General features: G+C 39.9%; 1 protein-coding gene across 3 annotated transcripts; it reads left to right on the top strand.

Annotated features, from left to right (window-relative positions):
• Window positions 1-1,346: 1,346 nt before the first annotated feature.
• On the top strand, window positions 1,347-24,657 carry si:ch211-278j3.3 (E3 ubiquitin-protein ligase RNF19B). 3 transcript variants are annotated; one of them, XM_039782035.1, is made up of 10 exons: window positions 1,347-1,611; window positions 8,924-9,497; window positions 10,272-10,762; window positions 13,802-14,007; window positions 14,160-14,307; window positions 17,302-17,464; window positions 18,011-18,125; window positions 22,163-22,294; window positions 22,560-22,809; window positions 22,981-24,657. In XM_039782035.1, exons 2-10 carry the CDS (start codon window positions 9,345-9,347, stop codon window positions 23,249-23,251), a joined length of 1,929 nt encoding a protein of 642 aa, XP_039637969.1. In that variant the 5' UTR covers window positions 1,347-1,611; window positions 8,924-9,344; the 3' UTR covers window positions 23,252-24,657. The 3 variants fall into 3 exon arrangements, with proteins under 3 accessions (XP_039637969.1, XP_039637968.1, XP_039637967.1); XM_039782034.1 differs by having other exon boundaries at window positions 1,349-1,611; window positions 14,166-14,307; window positions 22,539-22,809; XM_039782033.1 differs by having other exon boundaries at window positions 1,349-1,611; window positions 22,539-22,809.
• The last annotated feature ends 231 nt before the right edge of the window (window positions 24,658-24,888 follow it).

Raw genomic sequence — 24,888 nt, 5'->3', positions numbered from 1 at the left:
TATTTTATTTTCAAGATAATTGCACTCTGCTTGCATATATTTTTATTTTTGGTGTTCTATATTTCTACTAATTCAGATAAACCAACGTGGCAAGACAGTGTAGGCTACCAATTATGTCATGTTTTGCATTTAATTGTATTGGTATGACTGTTGATTTCAAAATTACAGTATTTTTAAACCTAATTTTAAAAGTTAAATTCTTGGCTTTTACTCTGAAGGCCAGGGACGCATACCGGACGTGTTATTTTTGCTGGCGGGATATTCCATTGTATCGTCTCTTCCGTTTAGCTGGGTTTCCGTTTCCGAAAATAATTTCCGGTTGCTGGACCTCACTGAATTATTGTAGTTGTAGTTCTCATAGGCTACATAGTAGCTGAAATATCCATATTATCAGCGTCTCTACTGAATTATTTTACAGTTCTGGGCTTGCGTGTGTCACTTAAAAACAGATCATGTCAGTCCCATACTGTCTATGATCAGTCAGTAAAATGCACTCATCTAACGGAAGGGAAATTGAAATACCTTATTGTATATTTATATAGCAAAATATATAAGAAGCCACTCCCACTAATACCATTTAAAACCTAAACTATAAGATCAGAGCCCATGAGAATTCATGCCGATGAAGATACAATGTAGATAGGCTACAATGTAGGTAATACAATGTAACAATGTAGGAAGTGCAAAAAATAAAGTGGAATTTGAAAATGCCTGTAAAATATGGGCAAGGATGCAAATGTTGCATCATTTTTGCATTATGTCTTGTGACAATTTAGGTCCTTACCTGCATTTAGCCTGACAAAGGAATCAAAAGTTGTAATCAGGGACAGGGAGCGGCACTCTGTGACGACTTTCATCTGTCCCAAAATGGTTTAAAATAAATTGTATTATCCTATAATTGTTTATTGTAATTCATGTATGCACATCGCAGTCCCACAAATTTGAATATTATACACCTCACTTGAATGTGTGACCTAACAATGCAGTGTTTTTTTTTTTCAACTGGAGCCACAGGGCCTCTGAGGGTGCTTAAGAGATAGGAAACGTTATCTTTTACTTTACTGGAATTTATCGTATTAGATAGCTACAGAATAGAAGGAAAAACAAGAAAAACACTCATCTTTGAGCAGTGGACCTAAGATGTAGGCTACCTTTTAATATTAAATGATCAACATAAATCCTGCCATATTTGCATATTTGACTGGGACAAAATATATAAAAGAGATGGGAAGTGGTTGTATATTTGGCAATGAAAACATGTGAGTATGGTACTGGACATTTCTGAATAGGAGATCCTGGGATTCTGCGCATCCCATTGGTTCATGTCACTGCAGTGCCTCCCCTCAGGCCGCCGCACAGTAAGCCATCAGTCTGCTGCTGCATACCGGGGGGGAAGCCTCTCCTCAACGCGGAACTCCTCAGCTCGCTCCTGCACTGGACCGGACCTGACCATCGTACCCAGCCTCTCTGCAGCTTTTGACGGTCAGATATGTTTTGTGTGTAGCAGTAAAGAGGAGGAGACGGGGGAGATTTCTGTGCTACTGTTTGGTTCTCAAGGGGAGGAGCCAGTTGTTGATTCTACGCTGCAAAGAGAAGGCGCCGCACAGAGAGGTAAGATACCGTTTACGTAATAGAAATGATTGTGTGTTTTATCTGCAGACTTTGAAACTCGCATGTAGACGTCTTTATTTTCGCTATTAGGCCTACTCGTGTTTATGAGGGACATCTGGAGATGGAGGTGAACGCGAATACGTAGCCGTTTAAAACATGCCACTCCCTGCAATAGCCGATGCTCTGGACAGACCCTCTTTAAATTATTAAAATGGAAGTATGAAAATGTGGAAATAATTTTTTTAATAAATGTGTATGTTATGCAAGGCTGCCTTTGATCAGTCCGCTTTCATAATACCTTTAGTAGCCTACCTTCAGTTTACAATTGCACACCCAATATGGCCTGCCCTTGTGGTTTATTGTGTTATTTGGTTAAATAAGAATTCACTTATTTCAACTGTAGAAGTAAACATATACAGTGAGTTATAAAAACACAACACTGTTATGAAATTCCACACCAATATAGGCTACTATAATATGACATAGAAAATAATCCCTTATATTGTGGTTATTCAACAACATAAAGTAGCCTGCAGGCTGCCAGAGGTCACTAAGGCGCCACATGGTGCAGAAACAGAATATTTTGGTCAGGGATGCCGCGGAGTGCCCGCGCGCGCGCGTGTGTGTGTGTGTGTCAGGCTGAGGTCATTCTCATGCCTCGGAAACCCGCATTGCTGATGTGGGCTTGTGTCCAGTGAAGAGATATTTAATAGGGTGTATCATCAGGTTTCCCTCCGCTAAGGCAGAACTCAACATCCTCTCTGTTCAATGATTGCATAGCAACAGCGTGTTAACAAGTGTCCTCGAAAAACGCCTCAAAACTGCGGAGATAACATGCTGTGATATGGTTCATTCAAAGGACAAAATACAGAAAAAAAGGTGTCCCGTTTCTTGCCAGTTTGGCATTTCAAAGGAGGGGAAATGCTTCGGGCAGATGCTGGTTGTGTAATAATCCCATCTGTCATTGTCATATCTGTCATCAATAGGCAGTGTGCCACACTTTAGACTCTAACTAGTCATAGGCTGTGATGTGATATCAGAATGGCGATATTAAATCATGAATAACTTTCACATGAAAGTTTTTTCACAGAATTACTTACAGTGCATTTTGTCCATATTTATTGAGTATGATTTGAAATAATATTCTGTCACAGTGGCCACGCCTTTAATGTATGTTACTACTTCTTTACATTTTTCTAATTTGAGTGTATCTTCCCCTGTAGTTGAGTTAATGATAGTACACCTTTGGGAGAAAAATCAGTACAAGCTGCTTCATCATGAACAGTGCCTTGAGTATCCTAGATGCATATCCTATTAAGGGCTACTCCAGCGATTTAGTACTGCACTTTCATAAAGTTGGGGGACCCACAAGAGACAGATTAAAAGAAGAATGGTCAAAATCGGAGCATCAGAGCCCCAGATTTCCTGACTTTACGTCTGTAATGTGATTCAAGCTGCAAAAACACTGGATCCTATATTTCCCATAATGCAACCAATAGCATCATGCCATTTGACCTTCCATGTAAATGTATTTTTAACTCCATGTCTCCAGTTTTTGACACACACAGTGGCGATGGGTCGTTAGGGGCAGGTGGGGCACACACCAGAAAGAAATGCAAACAAATGTTATGTTATTTTTAATTCTCAAAGATTATTATCTCCTATGATTTATTATCTTTTATCAATATGACATTTTCCTGAATTGTATATAATTTGTAATAGGATTTTATTTCATATTCATTGGTCCGTCCCTGCCTTGCTTCAGACTGCGTTCTCCCATGTTCGCGGTACGCTACGGTAGCCTGAATGTGGGGCTAGCCCCTCTCTCACAATGCAATGTGCTTTGTACGTGGGAAATGATTAATACGCATGCTCAGAGTGTTAGTGTGTTTAATCTAGATCACACGAATTTGATACGCCATTTCATATTTCAGACTTGATTTGCTATCCGTCGTCTGTCTGGTGCGGCGCCAATATTAGTCTGCAAGTAGAGCAAAGAGGGGAGATTGTCTTATTGTCGCTAGCTAACTTGAGAAAATGAATGAAATGGATTTCATTCTCGGTTTGAGCTGAGGGATATTGTCATCACTCAAACTGCTGGTAAAAGTAACGCGGGTTTCAAGTGGAGTGGTTAAGCCGAGAAAACCCTCATGGCATCATCAGAGTTAAAGTGTCATTAATGTGTAAGATCAGTGGAATGCCCCTTTTAAAAGTTTTTACCTGTATTACATTTTTTGTAGAAATGTGTGTTGAGTGTGTGCTGCTTTTACTGTCTGATTGTGTGAATCAGCATGCTGAATCATGTCAGTAGGTAAGAAAACTAGACTCCAGCCAAAGCCTTTGTACATTATGTAATGATGTCCGCTGATGCTTGGCACAAGGGATCAGTTTTCTTTTTCCTGTTGGAAATAAATTAAAGATGACTGTGTGGTGCTATGAATTAAGACGTGTGGCTGAAGTTTTTGTATTTGTGCGCTGGCGTAGCTAATAGTACACAGAATAGGTGTCGGTCGTAAACTGCTTCAGCAGGTAACAAGGTCAAACAGCCATCTTGTCTAAGACGTACATGATAGTTCCTTTTTCTTATTACTTTGTGAATGATAGACTTGATAACAATAACTAGTCCAGTACATTATCTGTAAATTATACAGATTATATGAATAAGTATGTCTTACAACACATTTGTCTGTTATACATTATACTGTATTAAGGGTAGAATTTCCATGTGCTCACAAGCTCTTTGTGCTCTGGCACAGAAAGAAAGTTCTAGGACAGATTCTGAATTTGTCCTTTAATTCTCTGTAATCCCCCAAAGACGCCTTAAGAATTTGAATTATTGTAAATGGCAAGGCCGTGTAACCGGATTGTTCATTCTCTTTTGCCAAGAGTTCTCTAAAAAGTGAGGTTAAGTATGAAACTGTAGTCCTCTCCTGTAGTGTAAAGAGGGGAGATCATATCTTAAAGTGTGTCTTTGGCCTCAAAATGTACTGTACACACACACACAAACACACACACACACACACACACACACACACACACACACGCGCTTTTGCATCCTGATCATTGTAGTTGGCAAGAAAGAAAAAAGAAAACAGAAAATCATTAAGCTGTAAACCTAAGATGTACTTTCTCTTTCCAAGCAGCATCTGTGTCCATCCCTCGTGTTGTTAACTCTGAGCCCTCTGGGGGATGTCATTAAAGACAGCAGCAGGACCCTTCTTTTCTCCTTTTTCTTACCCCCCACTGTCTCATTATTGAATATTTATTTATATAAATATTCAATAATGAGACAGTATTTTTTAAATCAACATCTTTTTTATTTAGTTTCCAGTGCAGAAACGTACAAAGCTGTCAACCTGTATGTAAGGAACAAACAGAAAACAGTGTATGCCATACAAGTCAAACCAACAACATCAAAAGAAAGACCAAAATACTCAAAGTAATCCCTCCCAAATCACTGCCAGTAAGCAAATGTCAGTATCCGCCTGTCCCAGTGACACTGTAATTCATTAAACTGTGCTTGATTAATAAATGTTTATTTTGATTCTAATACGATTTTAAACACCTGAGATAATGTTTGGAAGACCCCCTTCCAGAACTTGTTAAGGCCGGGACATGACCAATACATATGGATAAGAGAGGCTTCAGACATTTTACATTTAACACAAAGTGGGCTAACGTCTGGGTACATAGTAGATCGTTTGGCTGTTGAGATATGAGCCCTATGGACCACTTTGAATTGAATAAGGCAGTGGCGAGCGCATAGAGAAGTGGAATTAAGCAGTTTAAGAACAGAACTCCATGTATCTTCCGACAATGAGAGGCCCAGGTCTTTTTACCATGCCGCCTTGATCTTGTCCACAGGGGCGTGCCTTAGATCCAGCATCCTGCCATACAAGGGAGAGACAAGTCGCTTTTGAGATGGGTTTAAAGAAAGAACCATATCAACAAGGGAAGTGGTCGCTGATATAGAAGAGCTGGACATCTTAGACAACACAAAATGTCTTGTTTGCAAATATCTGAAAAAATCTGACTTTGGAAGACTGAATTTGTCGCTTAGCTGTTCGAATGACGCTAAGTGTTACCTATAAACAGGTCCTTGAAGCGAGCCAAACCCTTCCTATGCCAGTCTTTAAAGACCTGATCCTGCGTTGATGGTTTGAAAAGATGGTTCGATGCAATAGGGCTCAGTAGAGAGAGGTTATGCAACCCAAAACATTTCCTTAGTTGAACCCATATCCTTAAAGAGTGTTTAACCACCGGATTCTTAAAAAATAATCGAGGGGAATGGAAGTGGGCACCCAAGTAGTGCAGGTATGGATATGAGACAGTATTTTTATATATATATATATATATATATATATATATATATATATATATATTTATATTTATATTATATTATATTATTAAGAGGATGGATAAGATGATGTTCATTACAAGCTTAGCTGTTAACCTGGAGGCTTTTTGTGTGCACAAACCTCTTTAGAAAATAGATTGACACCACAATGTTTTCGGATATGTATCTTACCATAGTTGCACTTTGTTAAGCAATTAAAAGAAAAGTTTCTCTTATCTATTCATTCCTTTTGAAATATTGAATGCAATTTACTTTTTAATCCAGGGTTTCCCTTCAAACTGAGGAAAAACCTGTGTCATATACTATATTATATGTGACAACAGTGACCAACTAAACAAGGAAATGTTTGTCCATAAACATGTGTGGTGATGACTAGCCTTATGGTGGGTCAGTGAGGTTAAAAGGAACACTGCTTTTGACGAGCATCTGTTCTGTTGTTGCGCTTGTGACTATGTATGTTCAGTAGTTTTAAACAGCAGAAATTACAATTGTTACTGCACCATCACGATTTGGTCCTAAGTTAATTTGTCAGGGCAGGAAACAGTTTGTAAGAGTTGTATATGGACACTGTAGCTGTGTCACTTTGCCAATGTATACTATGTGCTGTCTGACTGTGTGAAACAAAAAGCTTTGAATGTGTTCATAAACTTAGAGTTTTCTGGAAGAAGACCAGGACCACAGCATTATTTGGAGGCCATCTTTGGCCTTGTTGGGTTTTGCAAATCACAATTGTATTATTTAATTTCTGGCATAAGACTGACTTGCACCATTAGTTGTTGCCTTGACAAATTTGTTTAATCTGTTAATTTATTTGAATATTTGGTTTATACACATTTCTTTAAAGATATTCCCTAAAATATTGCTTCTAAGAGGATCTTTAAATTTTGCTTGGACAAATGTCCAGAATCTTTGTCCATCCCTGTTAAAAAGAATGATGAAGAAACGTAGAAACATAGCTCCTGTAGCCAAACCCTGCCTCTGGTCATTGCAATTAATTTGATATTGAGAAAAAAAACAATCTCTAAAAGATACTGTAATAGATTTGACTTTAGAGAAAATGAAACAGTTTAGGATCTTTAAATAGCTGATAATCTATCACCATATCATATTTCATGCCGTATTCCATGGTCCGATTAGACGTGTCAATATGGAGAATTAATTGGTCTAGGGTTTAATGAATCACCTCCTGCTCTCTTTGCTCTCTGGGCCTGATTATGAAAGCCTGCTGCTGCCTAATGGAGACAACATGAGTTGTCTTTTCTGTCTATCACTGCCTCTTCCTCACCCTCCATCTCCCATAATCCTTTCTGTCCAGAACCAGTCACAACTCTGACCAGTCTGGTCTATCTGCTCTTTGTGTCTCATGGCTGTGACCTTATTGCTCATCTGAGTCTGAGGCTGTATGACGGGCAGGCCGGGTCACAGAGACCCAATGCACTCAGTGTCTTTTCAGTTGGAATTTTATTCCATATAAAAGACTAACAGGGGATTTTATATAGATATTCAGGAGTAAAACTGCATAGTTATCTTTGAAATTGCTATTTTTGTGACATTATTAAAAGGTCTGCTCAGATTTTGAGTAAATAAAAGAGACTAAGCACACTATTTAATACATAATATATCTTGTATTTATGTGGAGTAGTTTTGCAGTAATTAAATATAAAGCCAATGATGATAAATGTATAACAAATAAAACACCATATTACAGATTGAGCCAGCTATGAGCTTATATGAGATTAGTGTTGTTGTTCTGTATAATAGGATTCAGAATTTGCAGCCAGAGGGAAAAAGTTCATAGATATTATTTATATTCATGTGCATGGGGTTCACGCAGAGGTTTTTCTACATAAAAAATGTTCAAAAGAGAATAAAGTTCACTTACAATATGAATCGCAAGCTATGGTCGAATATATGGTAGACGGCAATGCTTTTAAATATTTTATTACATCTATTATCACATTTTGTTACACAGTTGTAAATGGCATTGATGTAGGGCTGGACAATATGGTTTAGATCAGAGTACTTTGGTAGCCGAAAGCGCATGTCATATAACCGCAACGTGCCGGGTTCAATTCTGGCCTTGGGGCCTTTGTTGCATGTCATACTGTACCTCTCTCTCCCCCATTTCTTTACTGCACTATGTCAAATAAAAGAGAAAAAAAGGGTTTAGATCACCTGTTCCCAACCTTTTTAGCTTGTGATCCCTTAAAACAAAGACATGTCTACTTGCAACCCTTCGTCACAGTTGCATGTTGACCGGTTGTGACCAGTTGAACCAAAGATATTACAAAAAAAATAGTTTTTGAGTTCTGAAGAAGTAAAATGACCCATGAATTCACGAGAAAAGAGCAAACATGAATTAAGTCAGGACATTTGTATATTGAATTTTGTATAGCAGAAATATGTTTTTCGTGCTTTCCTTTCCTATTAATCATATTGTGACTCTGTATGTACAGGCTGGGAACCCCTGATATCAATATCACAGAGATTAAATTAAAATCCAATTCCAGTCTCAAGATATTCATAATAATGTAGAATCTGTTTGGATATGTATACTGTATATCATAATATGAAAGATGTATGCGTAATGTAATTACATACAAATATGGTAATTAATGTGATGTTGAATGCAATGAATTGTGTTACTACTACTACTACTATATTGCATTACATTAAACAAAACATACATTTTAATAAGTATTTTTTTGCATTTCACAGTTTTATTGGAATCACTTGGAAAAACACACACACAGTATAAGCAAATCATTATGATGCCATCCCACAGAACTGTGAATTATAATATAATATAATTATAATGAATTATCGCAGAGCCTCTGATGCGTTTAGCAGCTACAGTTTCACATAGGGACTTCTTTGTCTAACAAAATATTTAATGGTATAATGCACATCCCATCCTTTCTGATTCACTCTAGTCATGATTGTGTTTGTTTCCAGGGTAAGGGACTGATCGCAGTGAAGAGGAGGCCTAAAATGATGAAGGACAGTCGGCCAGTTCAGGACTAGCTCAGACCGAAGGAACTGCAGTGGAGGTGGAGAAGGAAGAGGAGGGGGGAGAAAACCCGAAGACCAGACCTTGGAAAGCCTCCAAATTAGTGATGTTCCCCTCGGACAGGGATTACCTCCTCCCCGTCGTCCGCCTCTCCATCTCTCCCACTTTTCTTCCCTCACACAGCAGAGCAGCCGCCCGGCTCCAAGACTCTGAGCAGTGACAGCTCACTGTGCTCACACACACACACACACACACACACACACACACACACACACACACACACACACACACACACACGCTTTTGCATCCTGCTCATGGTAGTTGGCCTGCCCTCCTTAGCCACTGCTCCTGCTCTACTTCTAGACCATGAAGAGGCCCAAGCAGCAGACGGGGCCGCTGAGCTTCCTAAACTTCTTCAGCAGAAAGCCCAAATCGGAGCCAAAGCCCGAGAGGCCGGTGGAAGCCTGGCCCAGAGAGGAGGTGGCAATCACCCTGACCCCGAGCGAGCATCCAGAGCAGGTAAGACTGAGGAAATCTCCTAATTTTGTTTCGGCCTCGGGAAGACTTGGTAAGTTTTAGTTAAGCAGTTTTCTTTTCAATAAATGTTTGATCTTAGTTTTGTATTTGTTCCAGTTTGACCTGTAAAGTCCGTTAACAGGTCTAATTGTATCAGTAGTGCTGTCTTTGTAAACACACACACAGAGATTTGGTAATTTGGTGGTTGGCAAACTTGGTGATGTGTAAGGTGTTTTTATTTTTTTCATTATTCTTTTTCTCAAATTATTTCAATCACTATTATCATTATAAATTGTACTATCCTTTTGAAATAGCAGAATACTGTATATGTTTATTATTAGTTCATTATCCCTCCATATGAGATATATGTCTAGTTTTGTTGCCAGAATCAAAATGTCTCACGAGAGAAAGAAGAAACCGAAGAGAGGCTGTAGATCATTAACTTTGAATGTATTAGCTTCTGCTTGCTTCCTCCCTCTCCCATACTGTCATAACCTCAATCCATTAGACTGTTTATTTAATTGGTAATTTGGAGAAATGATGTTGCCAAGAAACCAAGTATCCACCTACAGTACATACAAACTCAGCAATGCAGATTGTAATTAGAAATGTGAGGCTGTTCCATTTGCTTTCATGTATTTCTTAAAATAAACCATTTGTGAACAGCAGCAGGACATTCTCACAACTCTACGTGTGACCCTGCGTTTCACCCTGTGCTGGAGAACAAATGTACATGATTGGCTTTTGGTAACTCAGCAGCTCTGTAATTGTTGACAGGACCTCAGCCTCACAGCAGAACAGGCTGGAGAATCCGCAGTTTCTGGAGGAGAAAGAGGAGAAGGAGGAGGTCCGCCAGCAGCGGCGGAGGTAGGCGAGGACGGTGCCGCCACAGCTGAGTGCGTGGGCGGGGTCAGCAGCGGCTCCACTGGGGTCCTGTCCCTATCCTCCACCAGCCAGGAGCAGCTATTGGATGAACACCTGGAGGAGTGCCCGCTGTGCCTGCTCAGTCAACCGCGTTGCCACTTCCCACGACTCACCTCCTGTTCCCACCGAACATGCTCCGACTGCCTCCGCCAGTACCTGCGCATTGAGATAACCGAGAGCCGGGTGGGCATTGCGTGCCCTCAGTGCCCTGAGACACTGGCGCCACTGGATGTTCGTGCCATCCTGGATGACCGGGCGCTGCTGGAGCGGTTTGAGGAGTACCAGTTGAGGCGCTTCCTGGCTGCTGACCCAGATACACGCTGGTGCCCTGCGCCTGACTGCAGGTGAGAATCAGACCACCACAAAATCAAAAAGATTTTTTCTACATACTTTTATCCATATTTACACTAGAAAATATTTCACTTCAAAATCATGATCTTATTCTGGTATATAGACCGTTAACTAACAACATTGAGAGAAGATAATGTAATAAGGGAGAGGAAAAAGGCGTGAATAATGAAAATAATGGCTTCTCTAGATTGTGTAAACTTGTAGAGAAATTCACTTTTTATTTGACATCTTGAGTCACACGGTAACAATTTACATGACTGTAATTACAATGTTACAATATGGCAGCACTTGTCAAAACCCTGTCATCCCACCACCGGCTTTATGTTCTAAAACACAAGACTTGGAGCAGTTTTTCAGTGACGAGTCAGAATGATTGACTGAGCTTCGAAAAGATGAACTGACAGCAAAGTGAAAGCTCAGTGAAAGTTTGAGCTTTACATGCATCCGAAGGCTGTTAAAAGTTTGATGCGACCAAATTATTTTGAAGATCCTGAAACAGAACAGACTGGTCGTGGCCTCTTTCCAAAGCAGGCCTCTTTCCATTTTGTATCTACAAACCTTTTAAGAATCTATGTAAATGTACATTTCTCTGACAATTTGATTTTCTCTTGCTCCCTGAGGATAACTGGCTGAAATGTGTATTACATCATAGTAAAGTTTGAAGCACAGCTTTGGTATAATTTCATTGCAGAATCGATCAAAGACATTATCATAAATCATTCAGGGAGAAATCCACCATGGAAAAGTGATAGATATGTTGTTGTTTTTTCCCATTGACAGGAACCTCAATAGACCAGAATGCAGTGCAACCACAAGATGTGTTCTGTGTTAACTCATCTTTTCTGCTGTACAGACACCAATCCATTGCTGGATCACCTAAATGTTCACAGAGGGGTAACAGGATAGGGCTGCTGATGGGAAATCATAATGTCTGTGTGTGTGTGTGTGTGTGTGTGTGTGTGTGTGTGTGTGTGTGTGTGTGTGTGTGTGTGTGTGTGTGTGTGTGCGTGTGTCCAGTGAATATCTGTGGTCAAAAAGCACGTATGCACCACGGTTCAGGATTTAGTGGTAGACTGTCTGTCTCCTCAACTGTCAGTGCTCCCAGCTTGCTCATGATAAATGAGTGGAGCAAAAATCAATACGCCAATCTGTCCAATGCTGTGGTGAATTAAATATAACTCTGGAAAACAAGATCAGATTTCTAAAGTTTCTACAGCAAATCTGCAGAATTATGAGTATTTAAAAAATGTTGGAGGTCAGTGGAGTTTTAAATTTGAAATGACTGATAGTTTCCACATAGAAGAGCCTTTGAAGTGGTGACCCATTATGTAAACTGGTCACAGTTATGGTTTGTGTATTCCCATGCTTCAACATACACACATTCCTTGAGGTCTTAGTGACAGAAGCTTAGCTTGAGATTATGTCAGTCTGAGAGAAGTGTGGTAAAATGTGGTGCACTGTGTACGTGCACACACTCATGTCTGTTTTTGCTGCATGTGTGATGCTACTGTACTGTAGGTGGTTTCAAATGAGAAGCTGCAAGGGATTTTTTCAGCCTACACAGACAGAATCCGCAGTAAAAGTATTTCAAGTGGAAATCCTTCTGTGCCTGTGTTGTCAAATAACAATTTATCTAACATTACCAAACTCTTGACTTTTGTAAATGCCCACAAAAATAAGTGTGTGTGGTTTGTTTTTGTGTAGATTTAGTGTACATTGTGTGTATTCTTTAGGCCTAACAAATTATTACATTTGCATGGTTGATTCTTTTGACTTATTTCAAGACTACTTTTCTATCCTATTTGCTGTCACACTGCTATGCTTGTGTCATGTGCATGCATGTGCATCCTTGTGCACAAGATACAAACAGGGACCAGGGGGTCTATAAGAATTATTATATGTGTATATATATGAGGATGTGTTTTCCAAAAGACTTTGAGAAAATGTTGATCTAGCTATGACGTTGGTAAGTAATAAAAATGCAGCAAAATGTGATTGATTTGAAAGTTGTCAGCTGTGTTTTGTCAGAACCTCTTTAAGTGTGTAAAGGGGGTTACAATCTAAATAATCCAATTATTGCTGCTTTTTTAAAATAAAGATATTCACTGATACCTGAAAACATATTTGTATGCATGAGCAGGTCCACGCTAACATTGTTGTTCAGCCAAATGGGTTTGACTTGAGAATCAGACACAAGCAGTTTTGTCTGACTCTGAATTGGGATCCAGGCTGCAGTCTAATTATCCTTTCGCATGTGTGTGTGTGTATGTGTGTGTGTTGGTGTGTGTGTGTGTGTGTGTGTGTGTGTGTGTGTGTGTGTGTGTGTGTGTGTGTGTGTGTGTGTGTTGGTGTGTAGCGGTGTGTAGCCCTTAGCCTCTCTGATTCATCTACCTTTCTGACAAACCTGAAAACCACAAAAGGCTGGAGATGCCAAAGGAGAAAGCCTGGAGGAGCTTTTCAAATACTCCACAGCAGAGCAGTACTGCCTGGATCCTAAAGGCCTTTCACTTGTACATCTTTTGAATATGTGAGTGAGATTAGGTCCCCCGGCGTTAAGCTCCTCGTTGTCATCATAATGACTAAGGACGGAAGGTCTAAGGTTGGAATTATTCCAGGTGTTGAACTGTGGAAACCAGTCCCCCCCAGTTTGTTTCTCTCTTTGAATTATGATTCACTGAGGCACACAGTCAACAACACATGTACTGTTTGTGAGCAAAGACAACAATGAACAACTCAGTGGGCTTCACCAGGCTGGAGATATGAGCATTAGATGAGAAACTTACTGCAGCTTATCAAAGATATTCCAGTCAGCCAGCTGTGATGCTTAAATGAAACTGCAGCCACTGTGATTCTTAGTTAGGGAAACAGGGTGGAATAGTGAGTAGGGAGAGCACCTGGAATTTAACCTCCCATGATGCCTGATGCTGAGGTGTCCTAAAAAATCAGTTGTTACTGATTCCCAAAAGGAATCCCCCTTTAAGGATCAATGAACATATTAATGTTAATGATGTCCACTCTATTGCTCTCCTCAGCTATGCAGTGATAGCTTACGGCTGTGCAGAGTGTCCCAAGCTGAGCTGTGGCCGTGAGGGATGTGACACCGAGTTCTGCTATCACTGTCGCCAGCTATGGCACCCCAACCAGACGTGTGACCAGGCCCGGCGCCAGCGGGCCCGCCACACCTCAGGCGGCAATGATGCCTCCACGCTGTACGTCTTCAATGAAGAACCTGGAGGAGGTGAGACTAGCAGCTGCTGTTACCTTCTTCTTTTATTCCAATCCTTTAGTGCCAGAAACCAGAGGATTTCTTTTCAGTATACTATGTTATTTTTCCTGGATGAGTAAGTGGTGTGTGGACATCCCTCTCACACATTTACTCTGTTGTTGAAGATGCAGAGGAGATCAAAGCGTGCCCTCGCTGCGGTGCTTACATCATGAAGACCAACGATGGCAGCTGTAACCGTATGAACTGCACTGTGTGTGCCTGTCAGTTCTGCTGGCTGTGTATGCAGGAGATCACCGACGTGCACTACCTCAGGTACTCAGTTCACACTCAGCTCATGATCACATTAACACACCAAACCAATTGTCCACATCTAACATAATTGTATTTACCTTTTAAGGAATATTTTGGATATTTTAAAGTGGGGTTGTATGAGGTACTTATATATAGTCAGTGTGTAGTCATAGTCAGGCACGCCCCAGTTTGGAGAAGCAGGCAGCAGTACCGACACGGAAGCTAAGTAAATTTTGTTTGTAAATGTGTGACTTTGGTGTTTCAAAGGGTTAGTTCAGATTCACCAAAGTCATACACTAACACCAACAAACTATATGATCCAGGCAGTGATAGACCAGCAACTCCTGTGCTCAGCTCAGTAAAATAACTGTTTTTGTCAAAGGAGTCTGGTGGCTTTGAAGAAAGCATAGGTGAATATAATGGCATCTGTTTCCTGTTGGAAAGGGCTGTCTGACAGCATGGTAAAGCTGTGAAAATATTCTAAATATAGCTAATACTTAAACAGATAGATTTTTTTAGGTGGCTTAAACACATTTTCGCCTGCGCTGGCGTCGTCAAGAGCAGTACATTGCTGCCTGTTTCTCCAAACTTGAGGGCATGCTGACCGCCAACCACATAGGTACTGACTATAAATAAGTACCTCATAGACCAACATACAAGTCATTTATCAAGCAAAAATGCTTAACATTCACTGTTTTCAGCTTCTTAAATGTGAGGATATGTTTAAATTTAACTATAAATTGAATATATTTCGGTTTTGAGCTGTTGGTTGGTCAAAACAAGCTATTTAAAGATATCCCCTTGGGCTATTTTTCCCTATTTTCTTATATACTAAATTGATAATATAAAGAATCATTAGTATCAGCCCCACAGTGAACTATAATGGTGTTTGGCACATATACAGTGAAAGGACAGCACAAAAACAAAAGAAAGAGCAGCAGAATTTGATCCTAGTCTCACAGCAGCATGTGGTGAGAAAATCCTCTGTGGAACAAGTCCAACTTTGGCATGAGATACTAAAGAGTTTCTTCAATTCTTTCTATAAAAAAACAACTAGCTTCGCTAAAATTAATATATGTGTTCACACCACTATTCCATCTGTATGTTTTAAAGCAATACCTAATCAGAGATAAAAACAAGACATGTACATAATGTCATTGTTTAGAGGCTGCGCTGCTTTAAACTGTTCATCTGGGCTTCTATAGATTTTTCCAGTTCTGGAAGGGAGTCACTGCTGACTTGCCATCAATTAATCAACTCTATCTGCTTCCATATTTCCATGCAGCAGAATATGTAACTCAAGCAATAAGACCAGCTAGAAGCTGATTAGCTACATTTGAAGAACCATTTTAATCTTTCTGCTGGCCAAGGTGCATTTTAGAACTACAGCGTGCAGATATGTATTCATTTTTCATGTTTTTATCATTTTCATGTCCTATGTTACATGCATATGTGGTGATGAATGTGTCAGATGAGAAAGATAGTTTTTGTGTTTGTCTGCATAGGTTGGATTGCCTTTTTACCTGTCTGTCACACTACACATGACAGTAATCGTCCTATAGAAGGGCAAAGCTTTTAGCATCTCAAAGCAAATCTGCCAGTTCAGAGCATCAGAGCACAACTTTAATATGTCATACCCATAATTCCCACACTCAGGCTTTTTGAACCCCAAAGTGACATCTGCTGTTGTAATACTAATGCATGCTTTGAGAAATAGCATAGCCCTGAGGTGCTATTTGTGTTTCTCAGATTATCACTGCTGCTCCAACAGGTTAATCGCTGCTTGATTATGACCAAACAGCATTAGTCAGTGTTGTTCTGCTTTCCTTAAGAGTTAGAATTACACCACAACACCAATGGCTGATACTACAATAAACAAGCACTTAAGGCAAAACTTATTATGCCTAACATCAAGTGAGTATTACTCGTAAACAGACTTAGATAAGTGAGTATGTGAATAGGTAACTGCAAATGAATGTAATTGAGGGAGAGGACACAGCTAGAATGACATATGCAGATGAGGTCATTCAGTTTGGTTAATGATGTGATGACATCAGTTACTGTTGTCTTGTCGTTGTCAGTACTCATTTATTTCACCTGCTTCTTAAAAGATAATCATTTAAAATCATTTTATGTTTGTGTCAGAGTTGGATGAGGCTGCATGAAAAGCCATGACCTGCATGATGATGATGCTTTTGTGATCCTTATGAGTGTGTCTGTGTGATTGTGTGTACACATACCATTTGTGTATATTTTTAAGAATGACGTTTTGCAAAAGTCTGCACTAATTAGGTGATAACAAGTCTACAGCCATGCTATAGCAGTTCTCTGAGCCTGTGCTTAGACACAGCAGTGCTTTGAGCTAAATGTTAACATGCTCAGCAGGTTATATTCTTAGTTTAGCCTGTAAGCATGCTAACATTTCTTATTTAGCACTACAAACAAAGTACAGCTGAGGCTGGTGGGAATGCTGGTGGGAATTAGTTTTGCAGGCATTTGGCCATAATTGGATAGTTTGTTTATACAAATATATTCAATGAAAATTAAGATCTAGCCATCTATAATTGGGCAAATTGAAACTTTTGACCTGATCATGGCACTACTGTAGATGAAACGTCAGGTAATCACCAAGGTCATGAGAATTTGTACCTTTTAATATTTGTAGCAAATTTCACAGCAATCCATCCAATAGTTGCACCAGAAATAAAGTATTTCACTCCAAACCAAAAATGTCAACCCCATAGTGGCACTAAAGGAAACATCAGGAGATCACCAAAGTCATTTGGATTCATCCTCAAGGTATGTACAAAATGTCATGGCAATCCATCCAATAGTGTTTATGATATTTCAGTGTGGACCAGGAGGACCGACTGAAGGACAAACTGACCGACAGAAGGACATTGCCACCCATTGCCCACAATGCTTATGTGTCTAAAAATGCCATATGTTTTAATATGTACCATTTATTTTCTGAACTCTGTGCATGATGATAGTTGTGTCTCCTGTGTGTCTCAGTCCCTCAGGATGTACATTCTGGGGGAAGAAGCCATGGTCCCAGACCCGCAAGGTTCTGTGGCAGGTGGGCATGTTGCTCGGAGCACCGGTGGTCATCTCCCTTATAGCGGGCATCGCCATCCCAGTCATCATTGTGGGCATACCAATCTACATGGGCCGCAAGGTACAAAACAACCAGTAAATCCTGTGTCACCTAACTGTTTTGAATGGATACTTTTTGAGCGACTGGTTGAATTTGTGCATGTGTCAGCAAAGACAGCAGACAGTCCAAAATGTGCAAGCTGCTCCCATATGGCTGACTAATATGTTTAAAGTGACCAAATCAATCTGAATGAATTATTCTGAATCAACCAACATCTTCCATCAGATACAGTAGTATCTACAATGTCCTGGTAATTTTGCATGTAATCAACTGATGTAAAATCAGCTTTTGAACATGGAAATCATGCACGTCACGTGAATTGGAAACTAATGGCACACCTAAGGGCAACTTAATATGTCCTTAATATTCATTAAGTGTGTCTGTCTTTGTGCTCTGTAATAGCTTGTACAGGTCTCAGGCTGTTTTCATTTGCCTTTATGCATGCTGGGATGCATGTATTAGTGGACATGAATAAGTGACTAGAATAAGTGGTTGCAGAAAATGAGAACAACAAGGAACAAATTAAATTTCCATGGCCTAATTTATATTCTATTTATTATCTTCCAGGTTCATGGTCGCTGTAAGAAAAACAATATCTCAGGAAGTAAGCACTACTTGACTGTGGCAAGTGGGGTGATGATGTCAGTGTTTGTGTCGCCGGTCATAGCAGCTGTCACTGTGGGTAAGGAACAAAAAATGACCACATTAGGTCAGAAATTGATTTTTTTTTCACCACAATATCACCACAATATCCTGAAACACAGAAGGTCAGACACCAAAGAGGCCTCATATGCTTCTATTATAAAAAATAAATAAATTTGTAATATCTGAGGGCAGTATTCATGTGGCTCAAAAAGTCATCAAAGATTAAGATGTTCCATGTGGTTTGTTTGGCACACTGATGATCTGTGAAGTGTCTCGAATAATACCTTCCATAATAATGAGTAAGGACTCTGGTATCAACAAGAGAGAGAAAACACCACATCTTTTCACACTCTACACACACATTTAAAAATTAAATAATTAGTTAAACATTTTAGGAAATAAGCTTATTAGCGTTATTGCTGAGAGTTAGATATGAAAAGTGATACCACTCTCATATCTGTACAATAAATATGATGCCTACCACTAACAGCCAGCTAACTTAGCTTAGCACAAAGATGGCTGGACAATCACTGATTAAACAAGATACAATGTGTTAATCAGTGAGCTGTGAGGCGCTACTAGGTGGATTTTGTTATCTTTCAACAGAGCCAGGCTAACTTTGTACTAAGCTAAGCTAATCAGCTGCTGGCAGGAGCTTCACATTTACCATAAAGACATAAAAGTGGTATCAACCATTTTGGTAAGAAAGCAAATAAGCGGAAAATAATGATCTATACACACCTGAACGTGCAACCAGGCTTGATATGGCAGAAAACTTTAGTGTACAGCCATATAATTACCCTAAAACTTGGTTTCTGTATGCAATACCACTTGATTTCATTAACACACACACACACACACACACACACACACACACACACACACACACACACACACACACACACACACACACACACACACACACACACATACAGTGCAAAGTAGAATTTTGATGACTCATGCCACTTCCTACTCTTGGTAACATTCAGTTAAGACTTTAACAGCTTCTGAGCTTCCCAATGCAGTGTCACGGCCATTTCTGAACTGCACACTGATGGGCCCTCCCTTGGCGCACACACACACACACACACACACACACACACACACACACACACACACACACACACACACACACACACACACACACACACACACACACACACACACACACATACTCTCTTTCTGTGGACTGTTTGGCTGGCAGGCTCATCCTCTTACCCTGGTTTCACCCTGTTGCTGATTCAATAGCGTCCCAGTGTTCCCGCTGTGTTAATGATGTCCCTTTGTTTGGTCGGCACTCTGCTTTGTGTTCCAAAATTCCTATCTCAATCACAGGTTGCATAATCACACAGTGTAGCGAGGCGATGGCTCATAGAGTTTGGGGGCTTGTTGAAAGTACTTATATGAAGGAGAGTGGGGAGAAATAAAATTGGCTTTGCTAGAGTAGTTATGCACTGCTCTATTCTTGTTTTGCCCTGATTCAAAGACCGGTGATCTATTGTAGGGAACACTTCATCTATTATTTTATCATTTTGTCAAAATTGTGTGTTGAAAACTTCTTTTTTATTATCAGAAGATAAGATGACAAATAATGACATAATGATAAAACATGAAAAGGGATTGATTGATTGATTCAGTCATTTATTGTATTAAACAGGTTGCTGTTTTACTTCTAACTCTCCACTGCAGGGATGGCTATGCAACCTCATCATATTAGAAATAGCCTCACTGAGATTCAAAAACATGTTTACAGGAGTGTCCCGGACAACATAGCAGCACCACATAAAACATAGAGGTTTCAAAACTTACTACACAGACTTACAATTAATTAGATAAAATATGAAGAGAATAATAAACAAGAATAAATAATTGATAAAATAACAGCAATAAATAAACCAAAACAGGTAACATAAAATAGATATGCAGTAGATAAAATTTTTTTTATTAATTAATGATTAATGCTAGATTGGCTTGCCTTCAATTAAAAGAGAATGTATTTTAAAGTATGCAAGAAAATAGGCTCCTGAAAGTTCCTTGAGGAACAATCTAATTGCATAGATATGGAGGTTAAGATGCCAAGACTAATCAGTAAAGTTTTCCAGTCTACAAAGAGGCTCTATTCTGCTTCATTAGTGTGAAGCAGGAGGGGCTCCCTCTTGTGTTTATGTTGGATATTGCAGTAGTAATAATATGATAAAACTGTTTAAATGGGCAGTCCACCAATGTAAAGGTGCTGTAGGTAGGATTGTGAAGATCCAGGACTTAACCAAAAACTTTGAACATCGACAACTTCTCAGTCCCTCCCCCCTTTCCGCTTAAGCCCAAAAGAGGCCTTAAGCCCCTCTCCCCAGAATGAATGCAGGTGCATGAGCAGTGATTGAAATGCAGTTAGACACCCCCCCTGGCCCTGATTGGTGCATCTGAACAGTGAGCGGTATAATCGCACTACAGGCTATAGGTGGTGCCAGAGGAAATGGATTTTTTTAAATTAAATTACCTGCTTCATGTAGTTCTACTCGAACATAGGGTCAGTTTCAGCAATATGACAGAGAGTTAGTTTTATAAGTCTTACCTACTGCACCTTTAACATGTCTTAAAACTTCAAATTCATTAACATAAAAGTGCATGTATTAGTCACAGGGAGTACTAATCAGCTTGTAAAATGTCTTTGTCAAGTCTGAGAAAATTACTCAAGTGACATTACTCAGTTTGGGCTACACATCTGAACAAAAATAGTAAAGTACTGCATTATAAATTAGGAATGTGCAGTTTGAAAGATTGGAGGGTTTATTGGCTATGGAGGGTCTCCCAAAAGATGGTATCCTGTTGCATTATGGGAAACCTGTGCCTTATTTTGCACTATTAAAGTATTTTTGGAGCACTGACTTTACCTTCTTTGAACTTTTTTTTTTTAACAAGTGTGTTTATTCATTTTCAGAAAATAATCACACTACAACAAATAATACAGGTGCAAATCAGAACTGTCACAGAAAGGCTCATCGTCAATAAAATAAACAAACATGACAGGGCTGAAATAAGCAATATTTGGTACAATAAGTCAGCATAAATCATCCTTAAGAATCACCGGTGGTCCAAATGTTAACTTATCCCGAAGAGAAAAGCACTTCAAATATAACGAAGCAAAGACAGACGTATATTAAATACATAGCAATATTCATTTGTTGATGGTTGACACACACAGAGAGCATGCCTCCAATGCTTTCCTCCCCTCTAAGAACACTATAAAGGATGTCCACATATTGTCAAAGATGAGATATTGTATTATGTAAAAGTGAGTTTTTCCAGTGCAAGACAGTCAGACAGTCCTGCAAGCCAGACATTAACACTTGGTTTGATAGTGGATTTCCAGGATTTGGCTATGGTATATTTAGCTTGTAAGATGCAGAAAGTGATCATAGATTTATTTACCTTGCTGAGATTATGATTAACGGGAAAGAGGCCAAAGATACACAGTTTGGCGTCTAATAATAGCTTTATACCTGTGACATGTAAAATCATATCCATCAATTCCCTCCAAAAAGCCTGGATTTGTGGGCAGTCCCATAGGCAGTGATATAATGTGCCCTTTGTACCACATTTGTAGCATGTGTCGGGATTATTGGGGCTGAATTTATTTAGCTGTGTTGGTGTTACATATGTTCTCATTATCCACTTATACTGAAGTAATTTAAAATGGGTATTTATTGTTTGTGTTTGAGATTTACCTTCTTTGAACATTTACTCTTTTGCCCTGCACCAGCAACTACATGCATGTGCTCAACATCGTCTTTTTTGATTATAGGAAGTCTGAAATCCAATGTCGTTGGAGCCTGACCCATACGAGGGACTAAAAACCAGGATATTTTGACCTCTGCTGCTTTGATTTTGACCATTCTTTTATAAACCTGTCACTCACAAGTCCTCAAACTTAGTGAAATACTAAATCACAAGAATACTCTTTTAAAAACATTTGTATGTTATTAAAATGTATTTTGGCACAAACTCTAGACAAATGATTATAAGAAATATATTATGAATTGGTTTCTCATACTTCATAATTCTGTTTTCCTGCAGGTGTGGGTGTGCCGCTAATGCTGACTTATGTATATGGCGTGGTCCCAATGTCGCTCTGTAGGAATGGTTGGTGTCGACCGCCGAGTGAGCCCCCTGAAACACACAAAATCCAGCTGGAGGACTTAGCGAGTTGTGAGTACAGAATTTAATGGAATATTTTGACATTTTGGGAAAGGCGCTTATTCGCTTTCTTGCAGAGAGTTAGATGACAAAACGGCATTTACTACTTTAGCCATGGAGTTGGAGCCAGGGGGCAATTAGCCTAGCTTAGCATAAAGACTGGAAGCCGAGGGAACCAGCTCAACTGCAATTGTGCATGGTAATTTTTGCTCTAAAAGCGCGACCTGATCTGATGAAGTTTCAACTTCTCTTATAGATCTTCTATTCTCTCATGTAGTCAGTGACCACTGGACAGGTCAGAACAACCCAACGCTCAGCGACACCAGTGTCGAGGAAGTCAGAGTCAGTGTACAGGAAGTGGGCGTCCTCCCTAGTACAAGCACCACGCCACCGGAGCTAGATAGCTATGAGGAATTGGATGAAGCCACAAAACACCACGGATACACCCAGCAGAACAGCCAGTCAGACTGCGAGGTGGTTATTGTGCCTGACAGCAAGCTCGATGACACACAAGCGCATCCTTTGAGGTAAATGTTGCCTCTGACTCTCCGTTATGTGTTTCTCTCTTAATGTTTTTGGGGGGGGGGTTTGGGGGGGGTGGGGGGGGGGCTTTAGGGATGGCAATGTCAAGTCAGAAACATTTTGATTACCTGGTAGCTTTATATTGATTTATTTATGTCTCTCTACTGTCACCACAGAGAAGGAACCAATATTGAGGTCCGTGTGGAAATTGAGACCCATCCCAGAGGCGCCCGCCAGTCCAGCCTAAGTAGCATCCTGTCCAGCCGAAGCTTGTCAGTGGAGTCCCTGGGACACTCCCAGTCCCAGTCCCAAGACTACCTGTGTGCCTCAGAACTGGAAGGAAGACGAGGAGGAGGAGAGGAGCAGGAGGGTCGAGAGAAACCAGGAGGGGAAGCAGGAGGAGACGAAGGGACAGTTTTCCCAGTCTTTGAAATAGACAGTGTATGAGGTCCTCCAATGCAGGCTTTGTACTTGGTTGAAGATTAGTCAGGTTTTATGGAAATAAAGAAATCCATGAGCTGACATGTCACTGGATTGACCTGAGAATCGTTGGTCAAGGCCACCTCCTGCTTCCAAGACAGGCCCTCCCACCAGTTGCCTTCTAGCTCCAGCCTCTAAGGAAGACGCGGGTTTAGAGAGAGCAAATGAAAAAGTGTGTGATTGTGTGTATGAGACAAATAGCATGAGACTATGACATAAAAATTGGAGGGGGATAAAATGTGAAGCAGACAGGATAGCATCCATCAATTAATCTAAAACAGAAGTGACTGAAAGCATGTTAGCTGACTGGTTCAGTCTGTTTTTTTCTATGTTGTCCTTTCTGTAAAAGGCTACCTTACTCCCCCTCTATTATGAATCTGTTTCATGAAGCCCTCTCTTTATCTGGCTGTATTCTTACACTTCTTTTAGTGACCTCACCTCCCTCTTCCCTCTCCCTTTACAAATAAAGAGACCCCCACAAGCATGATTTGTTTTATGGGGGATTAAGAATCTAACAACTGTTGTGTCAGCAAGTAAATATCACATGCTTCAAGCCAAGTTGCTACACAGTAGGAGTGACTTTTTTTTTCTAACTTAAATAATATTCCCGGTATTTTAAGATGCAGTGGTCACACCTGAATTGGGCAACCTTAAACAGACGATGCATGCTGCACTGTTACGATTTGTCTTTTGTGGCAGTGATTTAATTGACTGGATGGCTTATAAATACCATTAATAATTATTAATCTCAAATCCAAAGTCTTCCATGAAAGCAGACAGGAGGCAATGTCACATTTGCATTGTTTTAGTGCAGCTTTTTAGCCTTCAAAAGGCTATTTCTTTTTAAACTGGAGAGGGAGACACTGCTTTAGTTTGTAAAAATGCTCATTCTAATGCAGATATTTGTGTGCATTAGTGACAACAACATGGCAGCAACACTGCAGTCTTTTTCTGAAGAATCTTCAATTTAAAAGTACAGTAGCTGCATGATTCTACTAATTGCTGTGTATCCAGGATGTAACATAAACACACACGCAAATTTACACACACACACACACACACACACACACCCACACATATGCCCACACGCACAGCAGTAAGTGTAGTTGCAGTAGTGTGCGCTGCTGAGAGCATTACATATAAACTAAAGACCCTCTCAAATGAGAGCACCAAAATTACAACAGCAGCATGCCACCTCAGGCCAAACTCTAATAACCCCTACTAGACGATTTAATACATGACTATACATGCTCTGCTTAGCCTCCTCAGTGTGAAATACTTGTGAGAGATGAACTCGGACATGACATCATAACCTGTGCTAGGTTGTGGAGAGAAATGAAATAAAGATTTCACCATGAAGGACAAAAACACAATGCATGTTTTGTGTCTGTCACAAATTGATTTTTCTTTAGTGGAAGTTCAAGTGGAGTTGGAGAGTTCTTTGTTTCCTAATCTGGCACAATTGTTTTTTGGGGCATTTTGACTTTATTGTATAGCATTACAGTAGAAGTATAGACAGGACACTTTGGGATAATGCACAGCTCATACAAAGGTTCTGGGGGCCAAATGCTTGTGACCTCTTAAATGTCTTCTTGTGACCCTGT

Source organism: Perca fluviatilis, chromosome 18 (assembly GCF_010015445.1).
Source record: "Perca fluviatilis chromosome 18, GENO_Pfluv_1.0, whole genome shotgun sequence".
Classification (NCBI taxonomy): Eukaryota; Metazoa; Chordata; class Actinopteri; order Perciformes; family Percidae; genus Perca; species Perca fluviatilis.
The sequence above is the reverse complement of the archived record's forward strand: the minus strand, read 5'-3'. Positions and strand labels throughout refer to the sequence as shown.

What these genes read in the sequence shown, in the direction of transcription:
- si:ch211-278j3.3 (XM_039782033.1), top strand. Translation starts at nt 9,345, where the DNA reads ATGAAGAGGCCCAAGCAGCAGACGGGGCCGCTGAGCTTCCTAAACTTC. An exon ending in ACCGACGTGCACTACCTCAG is followed by an intron (nt 14,308 to 17,301) that starts GTACTCAGTTCA and finishes TGTGTGTCTCAG; the next exon opens with TCCCTCAGGATGTACATTCT. An exon ending in GCTGGAGGACTTAGCGAGTT is followed by an intron (nt 22,295 to 22,538) that starts GTGAGTACAGAA and finishes CTTCTCTTATAG; the next exon opens with ATCTTCTATTCTCTCATGTA.